Source organism: Staurois parvus, unplaced genomic scaffold (genome assembly GCF_062004578.1).
Source record: "Staurois parvus isolate SC_StPar_1 unplaced genomic scaffold, SC_StPar_1.0 ptg000115l, whole genome shotgun sequence".
NCBI lineage: Eukaryota > Metazoa > Chordata > Amphibia > Anura > Ranidae > Staurois > Staurois parvus.
In genome coordinates this window covers 706,172-724,684 of record NW_028317911.1, presented here as the reverse complement: position 1 = coordinate 724,684, position 18,513 = coordinate 706,172, and the positions used below count along the sequence as shown (strand labels likewise).

Below are 18,513 nucleotides of genomic sequence, written 5' to 3'. Positions count from 1 at the left end.
GCTCTGATGAAGAAGGGAGCACCCTTCGAAACGCGTTAGCCTTCATTCCCCCCCCCCCACCCTTTTTGGATTTACCTGTAACCCTGTGTGGATTATGGTTACTTATGCCTGTTATACCATCACTTTGTGAGTATATTTCCTTAATAATAAAATTAGTCATTATTTATCGAGGTAATGCGCAAGGTTTGTGCGCTCTTTCTTTCATCTTCTCCCACTGCATTAGCGTAGGGTCTGACAATTTTCATCCCAATAACTAATGGCAGTCAGGGTGCCATTGTCTAGCCTGTAGAGGTCTGTGCGTCCCTCCATGGATATGCCTTCCCAGACTATCACTGACTCACCACCAAATCGGTCATGCTGAACGATGTTACAGGCAGCATAACGTTCTCCATGGCTTCTCCAGACCCTTTCATGTCTGTCACATAAGCTCAGGGGGAGCCTGCTCTCATCTGTGAAAAGCACAGGGCGTCATTGGCGGACTTGCCAATTCTGGTGTTGAATGGCAAATTCCAAACCAGCTCTATGGTGCTGAGCAATGAGCACATGGCCCACTAGAGGATGTCGAGCCCTCAGGACAGCCTCATGAAGTCTGTTTCTGATTGTTTGGTCACAGACATTCACACCAGTGGCCTGCTGGAGGTAATTTTGTAGGGCTCTGGCAGTGCTCATCCTGTTTCTCCTTGCACACAGGAGCAGATACCGGTCCTGCTGATGGGTTAAGGACTTTCTATGGCCCTGTCCAGCTCTCCTAGAGTAACTTCCGGTCTCCTGGAATCTCTTATATGCTCTTGAGACTGTGCTAGGAGACACAGCTAACCTTCTGGCAATGGCACGTATTGATGTGCCATTCGGTAGGAGATGGCGTGCCTGTGCAACCTCTGTAGGGTCCAGGTATCGCCTCATGCTACCAGTAGGGACACTGACCCTATCCAAATTCAAAATTAGTGAAAAACAGTCAGAAAAGATGAGTATGGAAAAAATGTAAGTGTCCTCCACCTGTAAATCCATTCCTGTTTTGGGGGTCGTCTCATTGTTACCCATCTAGTACACCTGTTGTCAATTTCATTAACAGTAAAGCAGCTGGAACTGATTAATAACCCCCTCTGTTACTTAACTGACCAGATAAATATCCCATGAGTTTATTTGACTTGATGCTATGCTCTAATTAAAAAGTGTTCCTTTAATTTTTTGAGCAGTGTATATTTTGAAAGAGACTTTTTGCTCACTATTTGTATAAATATTTATTGTTTTTTGTCACTACATTTTTACCTTGAAAATTCAGTTCATTGGCCTTCCCTTCAGTTTTTCAACTGCGCTTTGAGGATAATGGCTCCATTTGTAGTCTTTCTATGTTCGCATTCCCATACAGGGTTACTTTGACAATGTCTTACTGAAGGAACGGTCACCAGAGACTTTATCAGTCAATAGCAACTAAACTGTTCAGACTCCCTAGGGATTCAGTTGAATCCTAAATCCATCAGAAGTCCATGATGGAACTGACCCATTACTTGGAAGATTTAGGTTTTCTTTTATATACTGTTCAGTTCAGGGTCCTCCTTCTGCAGGAAAAACTCCTCCTCCACATTTGGAAACTACAGTCCAGGAACCATCCCACTTTTTGCTTTAGCATGAGAGTTCTGGGCCTGATGGTAGCCTCCTTTGGGGTGATCCCCTTAACCCAATTCCACTCCAGACCATTGCAACTCAACATTATGTTTGTGGACGACAACTGGGCACATTCACTTGACAATCACATGCCCCTTCACCCATGACCAGGATATCCCTTGCCTGGTGGTCTCTGATGGAAGTTTGTCTCCTGATCAACTTCCTGGAGCTATAAGCAGTTCAGTTGTCCATCCAGCATTGGACTTTAAGATTGCACTGTCATTCAATCCATATTCAGTCAGACAATGTCAGAGCAGTGGCATACCTGTTCTGCCTCCACATTTAAATATGCACTAAGCAAGTTTTTCTCTATGTTCAGGGATCCACTGCCCACAGCAATGAATGCTCTGGTGACTCCATGAGATCAGTGTTTCCTTCTCTGAAGTTTCTTCCTTCTCTGCTTTGCAGAATAAAGATGGAGAGTATTCCGGTCATGCTTATAAAACCAAATTGGCCCCAGCAGGTGTTCTTACCTGGTTGTGTGTAGGGATGTTAGCATTTGTTTGCTTCGTTGCCCACTCCTCAGCTGGACCACTTTGGACATCTCATACATCTCAGAATTCCTTCTGATCCTGTATCTCTTAAAAAACTTTTAAGAAAATAGGATTTCTGACTTATCATAAAATCCCTTTCTTGGAGCTTATTAAGGGACACAGAGCCCACACCTCTGCCTTATGATCACTCCTTCTATTGCTTTTGTACGATGTTGGCCATGGAAGGGGGCATACTGGCTGACTAACAGCTTTTTTTGTTTCCATATCCTATTCTCATGTAGGTGGCAGAATAACCCATAAGTCTCAGACTTCTTTCTGACCCTTAATGAACTCCCCAAAAATCCTGTCCTGACTATAATAAAAGAAAATATATACAGAACCCCTTTAATAATTGCCTACAATTAACTACCAACACCTCGGGGGTCTGTTTTAAATGTTATTCTGAAAACCTTTATCTTTTCCATTTAAAAGTATGTCAATCTTGTGAAAACTAAATATACACAAATTAAAGTAAATCTGAAACCATTTTTTTTTTCATTTTGGATAGAGTAGGGGAAGATAATAACTTCTTCCAGTTTGTTTTTGCCATTTGTGTCTCATTAGGGAGATTTCCCATTACTTCCTGTCCTGTAGACTCAACAAAAAGTAAGAAGGTATCTTTCCAGTTGGAGCGATATCTCCAAGTGGAAGATTGGATTATCTCTCCTCTTTTCCTGTTCTGAACAAATATAGAGAGTGAATGTTCCCAATGGAGACACAAACAGCAATAACAACTTGACAGGGGTTGTACCCCTTCTCCACTCTGACCAAATCTAATAAAAAAAACAAGTTGTGCCTTTAGTTAGTACTTTAATCCCAAAGTAAGCTGTTATTTATTATCTGTATCCCAAAACTTAAAGCTTAGCTATATAATTTAAAGCCTAACCCTAACAGTAATACTAACCTAACCTAATATTTAACACTAAACTAATTCTTGCTAAGATACAAACTTCATTCAGCACTGGGAGTAGTGGCAGCAGTGTCTTCACCAAAAAGTAACAATACCAATATTTTGGGACTAAAAAAGGTCATGTGCAGTCCCAGCTGCTTGGATACATATGCATGCCTGTGTATACACTGAGGCCTCAAGCACATGCAATAGCCAATATAAATAAAACTAATTAACTTTGGGCCAGTTGCTCTTTCACATATTCTCTGTGTTTATTTCTATACTATTCTTAATGTAGCTGGCAGTTCCTCTAATTATGTTGGAATTACCGGTATGTCCCTGATGTCTTTTTTTTGGTTACCATCATCACTAATGTCTGTCTAAGAGTATTTCTGAACCTACTGCTGACTTTGCGAGTTTCTTATCACATTTGCTTTACTACATTTGCACAGTATTGTGCCTCTACTCTAGTAAATAGCTGACCTGTTGATGTCCCAACTGCACAGTGAGTGAAATAATGTCAAAAGCTTCTGCGCATGGGTGTGTAAGGCTAGGAACAGAAATACAGTTGCAAGAAAAAGTATGTGAACCCCTTGGGATTACGTGGAGTTTTGCATGAATTGGGCATAAAATGTGCTCTGAACGTCATCTAAGTCACAACAATAGAAGAACACAGTCTGCTGAACATAATACTACACAAACATTAGATGTTGCCATGGTTTAATTGCACATAACATGTAAACATTCACAGTGCAGGGAGGAAAAAGTATGTGAAGCCCTAGCTTAATGACTTCTCCCAGAGCTAATTGGAGCCAGGAGTGAGCCAACCTTGACTCCAATCAGTGGGATGATATTGGATGTGTTGCTGACAGCTGTCCTGCCCTTATAAAACACACACCTGTTTTGGGTTTACTGGCTTCAAGAAGCACTGTCTGATGTGAACCATGCCTCACAGAAAAGAGCTCTCAGAAGACCTACGATCAAGAATTGTTGACTTGCATGAAGCTGGAAAGGGTTACAAAAGTTTCTCCAAAAGCCTTGATGTTCATGTGTCCACGGTAAGACAGACTGTCTACAAATGGAGAAAGTTTAGCACTGTTGCTACTCTCCCTAGGCGTGGTCGTCCTGTAAAAATGACTGCAAGAGCACATCGCAGAATGCTGCATGAGGTAAAGAAGAATCCCAGAGTGTCAGCTAAAGACCTACAGAAATCTCTGGCACATGCTAACATTTTTGTTGACACATCTACAATAAGGAAAACATTAAACAAGAATGGAGTACATGGGAGGACACTACGGAGGAAGCCATTGCTGTCCAAAAAGAATATTGCAGCACGTTTGAAGTTTGCAAAAGAGCACCTGGATGTTCCACAGCACTACTGGCAAAATATACTGTGGGCAGATGAAACCAAGATTGAGTTGTTTGGGAAGAACACACAACACTATGTGTGGAGAAAAAAAGGCACAGCACACCAACATCAAAACCTCATCCCCACTGTGAAACATGGCGGAGGGAGCATCATGGTTTGGGGCTGCTTTGCTGCCTCAGGGCCTGGACGGATTGTTGTCATTGATGGGAAAATGAATTCCAGAGTTTATCAAGGCATTTTGCAGGAAAACGTACGACCATCTGTCCGCCAACTAAAGCTCCGCAGAGGATGGGTGATGCAACAGGACAATGACCCAAAGCATACAAGTCATTCAACAAAACAATGGCTGCAACAGCACAGAATACGCCTTCTGGAGTGGCCCAGTCAGAGTCCTGACCTCAACCCCATTGAAATGCTGTGGCATGACCTTAAGAGAGCGATTCACACCAGACATCCCAAGAATACTGCTACACTGAAACAGTTTTGTGAAGAGGAGTGGTCCAAAATGACTCCAGATCGTTGTGCAGGTCTGATCTGCAACTACAGGAAACGTTTGGTTGAGGGTATTGCTGCCAAAGGAGGGTCAACCAGTTATTAAGTCCAAAGGTTCACATACTTTTTCCTCCCTGCACTGTGAATGTTTACATGTTATGTGCAATTAAACCATGGCAACATCTAATGTTTGTGTAGTATTATGTTCAGCAGACTGTGTTCTTCTATTGTTGTGACTTAGATGACGTTCAGAGCACATTTTATGCCCAATTCATGCAAAACTCCACGTAATCCCAAGGGGTTCACATACTTTTTCTTGCAACTGTACTCTGTGGAACTCAGATGTGTGCGAAACTCCAACGGGTGGGCCAAGCCTTGCAGCTCTCATATAAGTCTGGGGAGTCCGGATGCAACTGAAGGAAAGAAGTAATAAAACAAGAATGCACTGGCCTAGTGCATTATCCCAGATAACTGTTGATTAAAATGTGGATAAAATATTATACTCACAAACAAGTGGTGACAGATTGCATATAGATAGACAGTCACAAGATGCATTAATCCACAATGAGCCAAAGACCCTGTTGTCACTGAAGTGCCATCTAGGGGCCAAATCCGGCTGACGCATTTGAAGGGTAACCCTCTTCCTCTGGGGAAGCGGGTTACCCTCAAAATGAGTCAGATGAATTTGGCCCCTAGATGGCACTTCAATGACAACAGGGTCTTTGGCTCATTGTGGATTAATGCATCTTGTGACTATCTATCTATATGCAATCTGTCACCACTTGTTTGTGAGTATAATATTTTATTCACATTTTATTAAACAGTTACCTGGTATCATGCGCTAGGCCAGTGCACTCCTGTGTTATTCCTTCTGCAGTTGCATCTGGACTGTCCCACCAGGGGCGGACTGACAACTCATGGGGCCCCACAGGCAATAAGGGATCATGGGGCCCCTGTGTCCTTGCCTAAACTCAAAAAAGCCTATGAAAAAGGTACCAGGGGTATCTCATGGGGCCCCCTACTGACCCCGGGACCTCGGGCAGTGCCCGAGTTTTCAAATGGTCAGTCCGCCCCTGGTCCCAACTACACCCCTGACTGTTTTGTGAGTCACTTTTCCTCCTTTTTTTCTGCTGATGACCTATGCTTGTTGCTTTCTGCCCAGTACCTGAAAGCTGTATAACTGTTTTGTCATTGCTGATTTTTGACTATTAAATTAGGATGCTAGTTACGCTTTTTGATACTCTACTGTCTGTCACATTTGTATAATGACAGTATATGGACTTGTTCACATGGAAGCAAAGGCTCTTTTTTCCAGCACATCTAGACTTCATTTGCTGTGTGCAGGCAGCTCATCCAAGTCTGCTGGAAGCAGCAGCTGGACAGACACAGTTGCCTGTCCTAATGTGACATACATGAGGGTTTTTGACCCTGAACATAGATGGTTCTAAAGGATGTAAATACAAGCTCTTCTTTCATCAAATCAGTTGCTATTAAGATCAATATCAGAATTTCTACCTCTTTAAATTATATCTCTAAATTAATGTTATTCTTGTAAAGGCCTGCAGGGAAAATCAATGATGTTTCATTAATTTAGTCATATGCCAAATAGGTATATTGGCGTATTTATTTCTGTTCAGCAGTGCAGCTTAAAAGATCAAGAATTGTAGGTGTTGTTGCTGTAAAATTTACAAATGTTTCTTACCTAGTTCCTTGGCTTTCAAAGCAGCATCATTGATGTAGTCCTGGGAACGACCATCAGTGAAGACAATGCCAACTTTGGATACACCAGGTCTTCCTCCATTGGAGATAGTAAATGTGTTGTCAATGAGATATTTGATGGCTTGGCCGGTCATGGTGCCTTTTTCCATGTAAGCCATCTTTTTTACTGCAGTTTTAATATCTTTCTTACTGTTATATCTGCCCAAGGGGAATTCCTGTCTTACTGAACTGGAGTACTGAACTACACCGACATGTGCCTTGTTATTTCCAACATCCAAAGATTCCACAACCTGGTTGATGAATTGCTTGACAAGTTCAAAATTTTCTGGTCGCACACTCTTGGATCCATCAATTAGAAACACAAGATCAATAGCTGATGCACCACATGCTAAGTAGGAAAGACAAATTATGTTGTCATTGTTATTGTCTGATAAATTTAGGGGCTTTACATTGTACAATGGAAACTGATTCTTCTGGGACATAATTAAGACTAAGTAAAAGATGAATAGTACTCTGAAATTTACCATTGCAGGTCTTGCCATCTTCATTCAATGTGTATCCGTCCCTGCAGGCACAAGTGTAAGATCCAGGAGTGCTGACACAGATCTGCTGACAGTCATGATCTCCAGTGGAACAGAGGTCAGCCATTTCTGGACAAAAGAAGAGTAAACATTCAAATACACATTTTCAGCACCATACCTAATGTACAAGGAAAGACAATATAAAATACTAGATAACCTACCACAGAATGCTTCTTGGAACTTCTTGCTGAGCTTCTCAATTACACTGTAACTCTCTACATAGTCTACATGATCATCCAGGGGCTCACTGGCAATCTGACGAAGAGTGGTCATATCAACGCGTCCTACCCCAATGGCAAACAGCTCCAAACCACTCTGACGAGCCCTAGCAGAGACATCCTTTACACCATCTTGAGGTCGGCCATCAGTTACTACAATGGCTACCTAAAACATAAGGAAATAATCTAATTAATGCACTTAATTTTTACTGATTTTTATTTAAAATTTTATTTTTATATTCTAGTGTCATGCAATTGAAATATAGTGTACAGTATGTGTCAAAATCATTGGGTAGCACTGCCCGAGGGCCCGGGGTCAGTAGGGGGCCCCATGAGATGCCCCTGGTACCTTTTTCATAGGCTTTTTTGAGTTTGGGCAAGGACACAGGGGCCCCATGATCCCCTATTGCTCGGGGGCCCCATGAGTTGTCAGTCCGCCCCTGTTGGGTAGACACAATAAAGGTCAACTATTTATATTGTTTTGTGGTTTACAAATGTAACTTTTTTATTGGCCATTAAAGGACACAGTAACATAGTAGTTCTTACAAAGTTTAGTTATATGTTGCTGCCTACAGGTGGTTTAGACAAACAAACAGTGGCAAACAGAATAAAATGAAGGACAGCCTCTGAGTAACCCCACCCTTAATCATAATGCTTCAATTATTTGCTAGTGTCTTTGGAGACAGAACACCTTCTCCTGAGCTCTATCCATATTTCTGCTGGCTATTTTTTTTCTTCAATCAAGATACTCGGTACACTTCAGATATCAGACTGCTGTTTGAGCTAGTCTCCACACAGCAGCTATCCAGATCAGCCTATCCTCAACAATAGCTCTGGAGGCTGTATCCAGACCCTGCTGGACTTAAAGATTGCAGGGCTATCCTGGATCTTTGGGCATTAGGCTCTGCCTGTGGTGCTTTCCATAACTCTGGTTTGATTCTGGCATAAAGGTGTACCCTCATTTCTACAAATGAAAGGACTGTTAGCACAAATAATTGGGTCAGTGAGTATCCCTTATCTCACTGGCTAATTACTTGGAGATGCCTTCTATTGCAGCTGCCTTGCAACATGTTTCCTGTGCTACTACACATGGGGGTGCTTTTCACTAGGCCTCTTTAGGTTCCATGCACTATGGGACCCCCCCCGTGTATTTGTCTTAGTATAAATTTGCCGTTTGGACTTTTTGACAGCCCATAACTTTATGTCCACCCAAAATGGCATCCCCATTTTGGGACACTTAGACCTTTCTTGAAGAGGAACCATTTTTGGAATTGTTTTCAATGGGCCTAACTCCTACAAGTTTCCAATGTATGGAACCTTACACCTGGGTAGTGATGGTAGTGTTCAGTCACCAATGAGAGGGGTTAACCAGCTGAGATCCTGCTAAGTTCTCTTATAAGAACTAGTGGAACACTGGGGAAGCTTGTCCTTACATTGGCTCTCCTTGTCTTGTTGACCTTCTGTTTTTCGTATTCTCTCTTGGTATCTGGGAGATTTAAGAAGAGATGCTCAGTTTTTTTTATCCATTTGATGTCAACTTTGTATTGTAAGACCTTCACCTTTCTGAAGGGCTTGTTGTACCTTTGGATTGTCATCAGACACTTCACACTTCAACTTTGCTGGAGAGACTCCCTGTGGAAAGGCACACATCTGCAGGACCTCAAGGATTCTTGTTATTTGAAATCCACCCCTCCAACTATGGCTTATTCGCAGCCTCCAGGGGAGGTTCCTCCAAATATCTTTCCTTCTCCTGTTCTTAGTCAGGTACTGTATTTTTCTTAGCACTTTCTCCGCCCACTTGCTCCATGACTGTGGACGCTAGACTGGGTTAGGGAAGGTCAGATGATTTACAGTGCCATGACCCAAATCAGGTAAGCAGACCCTGCAGTCAGTTTTTTCCTGTCTGGTTCTAGTGACACTGCAGGGGTGTCATTGTAGACAGATCTGCTTGTCCTACTGTTGTTGCTGCACCAGTATGGAGTGGGTGTCTTCCCATTCCTGTCTATTTTTTGGGGTTCTTCTTGCACCCCTTTCCCCCTTTGTTTGTCAATCCCTCTCTAACAGTGGTTCTTTTGTGGCTGTCTCCAATTCCTCAAATCCTAAAACATTTAATTGGTATGGTTATTATTTTAGATGGCTCTTTATTTTGATTATCTCATATAAGATTGAATGATTGTCTTATTCATCCCTACTCCATATTGGAACCCTTCTTCCCTGATGCCCAGGATGGGTAGTGTAAAGATTGGGCTTGTTTTCTCTTGTGGAACTGTTTTCCATTTATCTGGCCATTAACTTTTTTTTCTGTTTGTAAGTGTCCAAACTTCCTTTAGGCAGCAGAACATACCCCAAATGTCTAAAAATGTCAATATTCCTTTGTCTCTCAATGGACTTCAAGAAAAAGAATTGAGTGTAAGTAGAAAAATTCTATATTTTTACTTACACCACCAACTATATCTGCATCAGAGGGATAAGAGGGCTTTGTTCAAACTTATTAAAACATTTGGCACTATCAGATTTATCAAAACGTGGTAAACTTTTGAAATTCTTCATCCACAGGGATTTGATGTTTGTTGGCTGGCAAGCAAGCTGGTTGGTTAATTGCCAGCTGTGCAAATCATCTTGCTGTCTGAGTACCCTGACAATAACGCCCAAAGGTGGAAAACATATGCCTCCATAGACTGTGACATTTTGACTGCCTAAGGCATCTGGAGGAAGTTGTAAGTGGAGTGAAGTTTTATATATAGAAGTGTTTTATATAAATCAAAGGCTCCAAATTCCCATCAGAGAGTTGCCTGTTGCCAAGGTTTAGGGCAGAAACTGTTGCTGAGCAAAGACTAGCACCATTTGCTGTAGTTCATGAGTGATATAAGTGTCATTTATGGAAATTATAAGTCCTACATGCAGATGTTAGAAGCAGGGTTTTTAAATAAAATGATCTCATTGTATTTTTACTTTTTAGTGAATAGAACTGTCTGGTACACAGAAACAATACCTATACCAAAACGTGCTTACAGAAATCTGTCTTGTTCTGGCTACCACTTGCAAAATTTGGCATGGCAGTTTAACTGTAAATATTTAGATTTTCTATGTCTCTCACCTACTCAAATGTATTTTATTCATTAAACTGTACAATATATAGGTCCAGATTAATCTCCTAAGAGATTGTATTGTATGATTTTAAAGTACATTTTCCCCAATCAAAATCCATTATCTCTAGACCTGTCATTATATTAGCCTCACAGCCTCTTTGAGAAATAAAGGTGCAAGTGCAGGCAAACATCTTAATACAGATTTGAAATACATAGATGTGCTTTGTTCAGCCAATTTTACAGTCCAGACACCTCTGAAGGATACTATACAAGGTGCTGAGTGGTTACTTTTTTATAAAGCAATACAGATTGGTCAAGACTGTGACCAGATAGCAAAAAAACAGCAGCTAACTGATAAGGTCGTGTGCTCTCTCCTCTGACCAGCAAGCTTCAATGGTTAGAATCATAGCACTGTGCAATTTAGTTAAGACTAATTGATAGTGTTGGCCCTTTCATTTCCAGACTCAATGCTGATGTGCAGTAGGCTAGGACAAAGACAGGCTGAGGTGAATACAAAAATACATTTAAGTACTTTAATAAATACTTAACTATTTAATACTTTTTTTGGATACAAATGCATTAACCTGTACTGGCATCAGAGTCTGGTTCTAGTGTTACTAGTTTGGAGAAAAAGTGAAACATAGTTAAAATATTAGGAAACATTCCAAACCATTCTCTGCAGATAAATCAATCATTGTAATTTAAAACACATGCAACATGAATATTCACCTGTAGGGACTGGTTGGTAAATGTCACATTCACTGCTTTATAAATGGGCCCCAAAATCTTTCTAGTCTGGGCTTTTTCCTTAATTTTCATCCGGTAACTCACCTCCTGTCTTAGGGTTGCTCCTGGACAGCAGCCTTGCCAACACATGGTGAGTGTTAAGCTGGGAATACATGGGTTAGATTTTTCGATCAGCCAATGGACTGAATAGATTACCCCTTCCACACAAGTGAGGTGGATAGAGGAATCCTCTACACTGTGTTATTGTTCTCTGACAGCAGGAAATCCGTTGTCAGAATATACTGATCAGTACTGCAGCCAATTGGCTGCAGGACCGATTTAACAAAACATTTCTAACAAGCCTGTTCATTAGAAGTTGATCACTAGATTGACTTTTCATGGGAATGGTCATATATGGGTCAAAATTTGCCCAGTCCCTGCCGAACCATTGATTTTTGATTCATATATGGCCAGCTTTAGATGCAAAACAAATTTAGATGAACTTGACTATCAAAAAATAAAGCTGAACTCCAGCTAACACTTGTTTACAGAGAAGTTCAGTAATAATAAGATAAACATTCATACTTGCCTAGATAGCTGCAGCACCTTTTCCAGCTGCAGCTGTTTCCTGATGCTTCTAAGACCAAGAACTGAGGGATCAAACACCATTGACTACTCAGTTCTCAATCTTCAGTCTGAAGAGAGCCGATGACTCTGCTCTGCCTCTCCAGCACTCACTAGAGTGCCAGGCTGTGGAGGAAGTAGGAGTGGCTGGCTAAGGCTCTAAGCAGCACTCTGAGAGGCTAAACCAGGTGCCCATCAGGCATTTGGGTGGATCCCAGCTTTAGGTTAAGATCTTTCCAGAACCTGAACTGGTCATGGGAGTGCTGAAAGAACTGCACTCCTGTGATCCATAGGAGAAGTAGAGCCAAAAGAGCTTTTGTCCTACTTCTCCTTTTAACACTTACACAAACAGGTTTTTTTATTCTTTTGAGATAGTAGTTTTACATATATATGTAACTTGGAATGTAGCTGATAATTGTTGCAGAACCTCTTCCTCTGTTGCGGTTGTATTATCCTACTGCAGTGTGGACAGAGTTAAACTGAATATTCAATAATGCAGTAGTGCAACAGCCATCTTTAGGGAGAACACTTTGCAATGTTCATCTATGTAATGCCTCCAGTGTAGGGGGAAGCCATCTTGGCTGGGTCTGACTCGATCTTGAATGAGATTGGCTGATGCAATAAAGCAAGGAGAGAAAGGGCTGCTGGGAGAAAAGGAAAGAGGACAATCTTAAAGCTGGAGGTGTGTGTGGAAAAAAAAGACTGGATTGCTGGTTGAACAGAACTCTGCCATAGCTGTCCACAGTCAATAGAAACTGCTCATTGGTCAATGTGAGGTGTGATTGGATTCCTATTGTGATCAGAAAGGACTCCCACTTGTAAGGAAGAAAAAATGGAAATATCTCAGTAGAAATAAAAAGAGAGATATCACAACAACTTCTATGCCTGTCTGACTTGAACTTGACTTTTACTGGATTGGAGCATGTATCCGGAGACCCAGGAGAGGGTCCTTTGGGTCTGGTAAAAGACTGGCATTGAGCAAGTTCATCTGTTGTCTGCTGGGGACTATTGTGCTTTCTTCATGGGCCCCAACAGTTTTTTTTATCAGTCACTGGTCAGTGGGAAAAAGCGGACTTTTATTACAAGTTATGGCTGTCTTTATATATTATTGCTTATTGTTAATTACTGTTAGTCAGAATCAGGGGCGGACTGACCATTTGGAAACTCGTGCCTCCTTTGTATAATGTCCCCAAAAATGCAGTGTTAGCAGGATCGGCCCCTTTCGCTGCCAGCACTAGCATTAAGCCCCTTTGCTGTTTTTCACAGAAGATTTGTATGAATTGCCAAAGCAATTTATACGCACAACAATACTAAATCACCGCCAAGGGCGGACTGACCATTTGGAAACTCAGGCGCTGCCTGAGGGCCCGGGGTCAGTAAGGGGCCCCATGAGATGCCCCTGGTACCTTTTTCATAGGCTTTTTTGAGTTTGGGCAAGGACACAGGGGCCCCATGATTTCCTATTGCCCGGGGGCCCCATGAGTTGTCAGTCTGCCCCTGGTCAGAATATTGCAGGTGTTTAACCATATCTCTCGATGTAATGTTACTGTCTTATTGATTGTTTGTATATGTACACTTACTAATCCTCCTTCCTTTTAGGCTATGTTTGCCCTAATACATTCTTTGCAATACCTCAAGGTGTGTGTTGGTAAGTGCTGGGTGAGTGAGGGTTGTCATCTTCAGGTGTGCAGTGAGATCCCAAAACAATTCAGTAGTTCCTCTTGGGTTAGCACTACAAATAAATTAAAGCTGACCATTGTAAGCACTCCTGTCAGTATTAAATGGTTTGCTTCAACCCGTTAACTGCTGCTTTTGCTAAACAACATGGTCTATAGAAGGAAGTTGCAAAATAAAAGACTTACTGGTCGGATCACAGGTGAAAATAAGGGAAAAAGCCTAAAAACTGGAGAGCAATTGCAGCCATCATATTTAGGATTGGTACGCTGCAACATAATACATTTTTGCTTTTGGATGTAGATACAATTTATTTTTTTCCTCTTTATTTCTGCATAGAATTTTCATGTAATGAGGTAGATTCCTAACTTTTGTCATGGGCATTTTTTTTATAGTTATTTTTTTTTTCATTGACAGTTTATGTGACTCATTTCTGTGTAATTCTAAATTTAAACCTGCTATCATACAGAATTAAATAAAATGCCTTTGGTACATTTTGTTTATAACTGATTTCTTTTTTTCTACTTTGATTTGTGAATCTCAAATAAAAGTAAGGCATGTCATTTAGTATACAAATTGTGTATATCTAACTCACAGCTATTTATGCCCCTGACCTGTGTACTTATACTACAAGGCTATCCTGACTGACACCCTGGAGGCCAGATCTTATCCTGGATGTAAGTTTTATCCGTTATCTGTATATGCTGAATTTTTGCCAATTAAAGAAATACTACACTATTAGAAGCTTCTCTGGGTCTCATCTATTTGCATGGGAGCCCGCTTTTGAAGGTTCCTGCTGGTTTGGAGTGATGTGTGACTCCCCCCTCCCCCGCTCATGATTTCCCTGTGGATGACTTACGAATATACCTGGATTGATGACATCTTGTGGCTATACCTGTAGATGACATCCTCCTGATATCACAAGTCCAGAGTACCAGGAGCGGGTCTTAATTGCTCCATGCGCACCTCATGCGCTATCTGGTTAGTGCATTATTTGTACGTTCACAAGAACACAATAGTCACAACTATTTCTGACCATGGATTGCTTGGACAATTGCACCTTATCACTTTATCTCACCATTTAATATGGACTGAGTTTTTCTCGCTTATACTATTGTGCAATTTATGTATCTGATTTATTAGCTTTATTAGTGCTGCATACTCTTGTTTACATGTTTCCACTGGGTTCCAAAGGTTACCTCTTATGCTAGCTGCTTTCGCATTTATGTTCCCAGCACTCGATTTCCATTTATATATATTTATGACAAAGGTTTGTGTGTTTCAAAAGGCAGTTACACTATACCTGAAAAGGGGCCCGCTCTCATCCCTTTGCAAGTCCAACCGATAACACCTGTCATAGCTTTCTGTATAAGCGTTATCTTAGCTACATTCTTTTGACCAAATGTTCTACAGCTCAGTAAATATCAAACAAAGAAGCATACATGACATAACATTACTTGGTCCTGATATGTGCAAATGCCATACTGATATACAAGAATGGTTTCTAGATATCACAATTATGTAGCACGTTGACATCTGTAATATTAAAATCAACCATGTCAGCTTGCTATCAATAAATCATAATTTTTCCATGGTATTAATGTTTATAACAAGTTCAAGGAGACCTTTACTGAGAGAATAAACAAGACTGTCATTGCTGATCTTTCCTTCCGAAAAAGCTGTTTGCCTGCTATCATACTAATCCAATGTCTTCACTATTTTCTGAGTCTGATTTAGAATGGGTATGCAGAAAAGGATGTTTAACTTTACTTGCTCCAGTTCAGAGATAGAGAGACGAATGAAGCTATTGGATAAGCAAGACAGATAACTAAAATTTTGACAAGGCTGTTGTGCAATACGGACCGAATGTCAACTCAGTTGTTAAAAAATGTCATTCTATTGGGAAGGAAATATTGTAAATAAGGAAACCCTGTAAGAAAAAAAAATCCCTGCATCCAGCAGTTAAATGAGATCATTTTTGATGCTTTATACTATACATATGTTCAATATACACATAAAATCCACTGATGCATATGGCTGTTTCATATACATACCAGTTGCATTTCCAGTGGAAACCAACACATCAGTTAATTTTATGAATGCATGGAATAAAGTACCATTAAAAGGATTTACCAGATACAAATATATAATTTTAAAGTGTATCTCCAAGCAAAACTTGTATTTTTAGATTGTAAGCTCCAAGGAGCAGGGCCCTCTTAACCCTCTTGTATTGAACTGTATTGTTGCTGTATTGTCTCCTGTTACATTGTAAAGCGCTGAGCAAACTGTTGGCGCTATATAAATCCTGTATAATAATAATAATAATTTTTTGTTTTGGATAGAGTACCGAATGGTTAAGGGAAAATTAGAAGGTGAAGGGAAATTTCTCCACTGGTACACAGACAGCAAAAAAATAACTTGACAGTGTTTTTACCATTCCTTACACTATCCAAAATTAATAATAAATTTGGTTATAAATACAATGTGCTGAGAGTAAGACTATGACCTCTAATATAGTGATGTAAATCTTTTATCCAAACAGTTTGTAAAGTATAGGATTGGGCTATGTATGGAAATGATCTGAAAAGGTTAGGATCTCGAGTTAAGTAGCCTGGATCTTAGATTCAGTGGTACACTACCTCCTAACTTGCAGATATAGGTGTAAGTGAGCTTTACCCTTCCTTTTTGAACTTTGTTGTTATAAAAAGTGATCATTTCTACAAATTCTTTTTCCTCCTAAGCTGAATGAGAAGAAATATATGGCTGATAATTTATTATTTATTAGGAGCTCTTAGCAGGAGTGAAAGATGATCTTTCAAGGTTTTGATCATATGGAAATTAGATTTCCATTCATGCAAGAAAAATTAAATCCTTTATTAAAAAATGTATGATGAAAATCCTTACATTTATTGTACAGTGATATTTCAGATCTTATATATCCTTTTTAAATGATATTAATATAGAAATGTGTGCCCTCCATTACACATTATATAATAAAGGTGAACCTTATTTTTTGCTTACTTGTTTGTATTGCATGGAGACAGGTTATTTTTATTGGTCATCTTGTAATAGACGCTGTAGAGTCAATTAAAATCACATGTGTGATTCATTATTACCAAACCTGGGGACTAAGAATTGTTTTTTGGTATGGTACTTGGTTCTTCTGATAGAATAGAATAAAGGGATTGTTCATATTGTTGTTTGCTGTGGTAGATTAACATATGTACTGCTCACCTTCTTGATACCTGGTGATCTCAGACGTGCTCCTTCACCTTCAGTGAAAGCCTGGTTGATGGCATATTGAATGGCAAGGCCTGTCATTGTACCGGTGGACAGAGGCTGGACTTTTTTGACTGCCTGAAGCAATGCAGCTTTAGTTTTGTGAGTTTTGAGGGAGAACTCATTTTTGACAGAGCTGGCATAATTGAGGACTCCGACTCTTGTTGCATTTAAACCGACATCCAGAGACTCGATGACCTGAGACAAGAAGTCCTTGACTTGTTCAAATTCAGAAGGTCGTACACTACGTGAGCTGTCTACGATGAATACCAGGTCAGTGGGTTGTGTCCTGCAGTTTGGGCCTTTGTTGGATGAGAAGCAAGAATGAGCAAAAGATTATCTATGGTATTGAATTTAACAGATTACTGGCACTCATATAATCTTTTGCATGTCATTCATAGTTTTCAACTGTCTACAGTAAATAAGACACATCAGTAAATTAACAGTGACTACAACTGAAAGCAGATATTTGTGGGATAGACACAGTAACAGAGACACTTTAAATAGAATTACCAGTAAAACATTCAGTCATGTGGTTTGCAGGATACAAGACTGATGATCATGATCTCTCATTAACTGGGACACTATCACACTGAAAAATACAATTTTTAAAGGCTAAAGAATAGAGGTAGCAGTTTGAGATACACAGTGATAAATATTTTTAAAAGAAAGGTCAAATCAATATGTTTGTACCGTGAAGGAATTTAATCAGTACAATACTTCATTTGTTATTTTACTGTGTTTTATATGGCTGTGGGCATTGGTAAAAAGCAGCATATTCCAAGCAGGCTGTATTTATTTGAAAACCTGATCTCCATATTGGGTTCCAAAAATCTGGCAAACAACCTAAAACTTGATGTGTCTTCACACTTTATCAAAATACATTAGCAAAACTATTTCTTGACTTGAAATTACTTAAAAAAAACCTGATATATTCTTTCAGTTGTGAGATTCTTCTATTTGACAGAATTTATCCGTCTCCCGCAAAAAATAAACGTGTATACTTAGTGACTGACAAATAACATGAGAATTATAATATTCCTTTAGGAACCTAAATTTAGTATTAATTGACTCATTTCGCATTATACAGCAAACTGCTGTCAATACTCTACACAAGCATTGTTCAAAAAATTGTTGTAGTGTTTGTTATGAGAAGAAAGATATCAGAAACAACAGTTGTAAATGATTAAAATCAATATCTTTTTATCTATTATACCAGAGTGCAAGATCAATGTAAATTATGACCATACTAAATCTATGGAAAGTTCAAACAAGCAGAAGCCACTGAGGATTCGAGTTCTGACATAACCATACACCACACCAGGCTCTTTGTGCTCATTAAAACACATTGATCAAACTGTTAGTACAGTCTTGCTGTATTGCATTATCATTATTAAAAAAAAAATCCTAACTCAAAGGTTAGAAACTATCTATATCTATCTATAAAAAAAAGCAAACTACATTTTAATAATAATAGTAAGGCACAAAATAATTATGAACATAAACATTAATAATAAAAACATATTACACAATTATAATAACGTTTACTCTTTCTCTACTAGGACATGTCATTTGATAGAGATTAACCTATGTTAAGCATCTAATATTAATGGGCCAAACCTATGGATGACTAATATAGGAAAAATTTTAAATGT

General features: G+C 39.7%; 1 protein-coding gene across 1 annotated transcript in view; it reads right to left on the bottom strand.

Moving 5' to 3' along the window:
- The window catches only part of MATN1 (matrilin 1), a 31,727-nt gene that overhangs the window by 11,256 nt on the left and 1,958 nt on the right, over positions 1-18,513 (bottom strand). Inside the window, exons 2-5 of the mRNA XM_089671888.1 lie at positions 16,814-17,160; positions 7,410-7,632; positions 7,192-7,317; positions 6,651-7,055 (exon numbers count right to left, since the gene is read on the bottom strand). Of these exons, the coding sequence (XP_089528014.1) occupies positions 6,651-7,055; positions 7,192-7,317; positions 7,410-7,632; positions 16,814-17,160 (1,101 nt within the window). The remainder of the gene's footprint in view (positions 1-6,650; positions 7,056-7,191; positions 7,318-7,409; positions 7,633-16,813; positions 17,161-18,513) is intronic.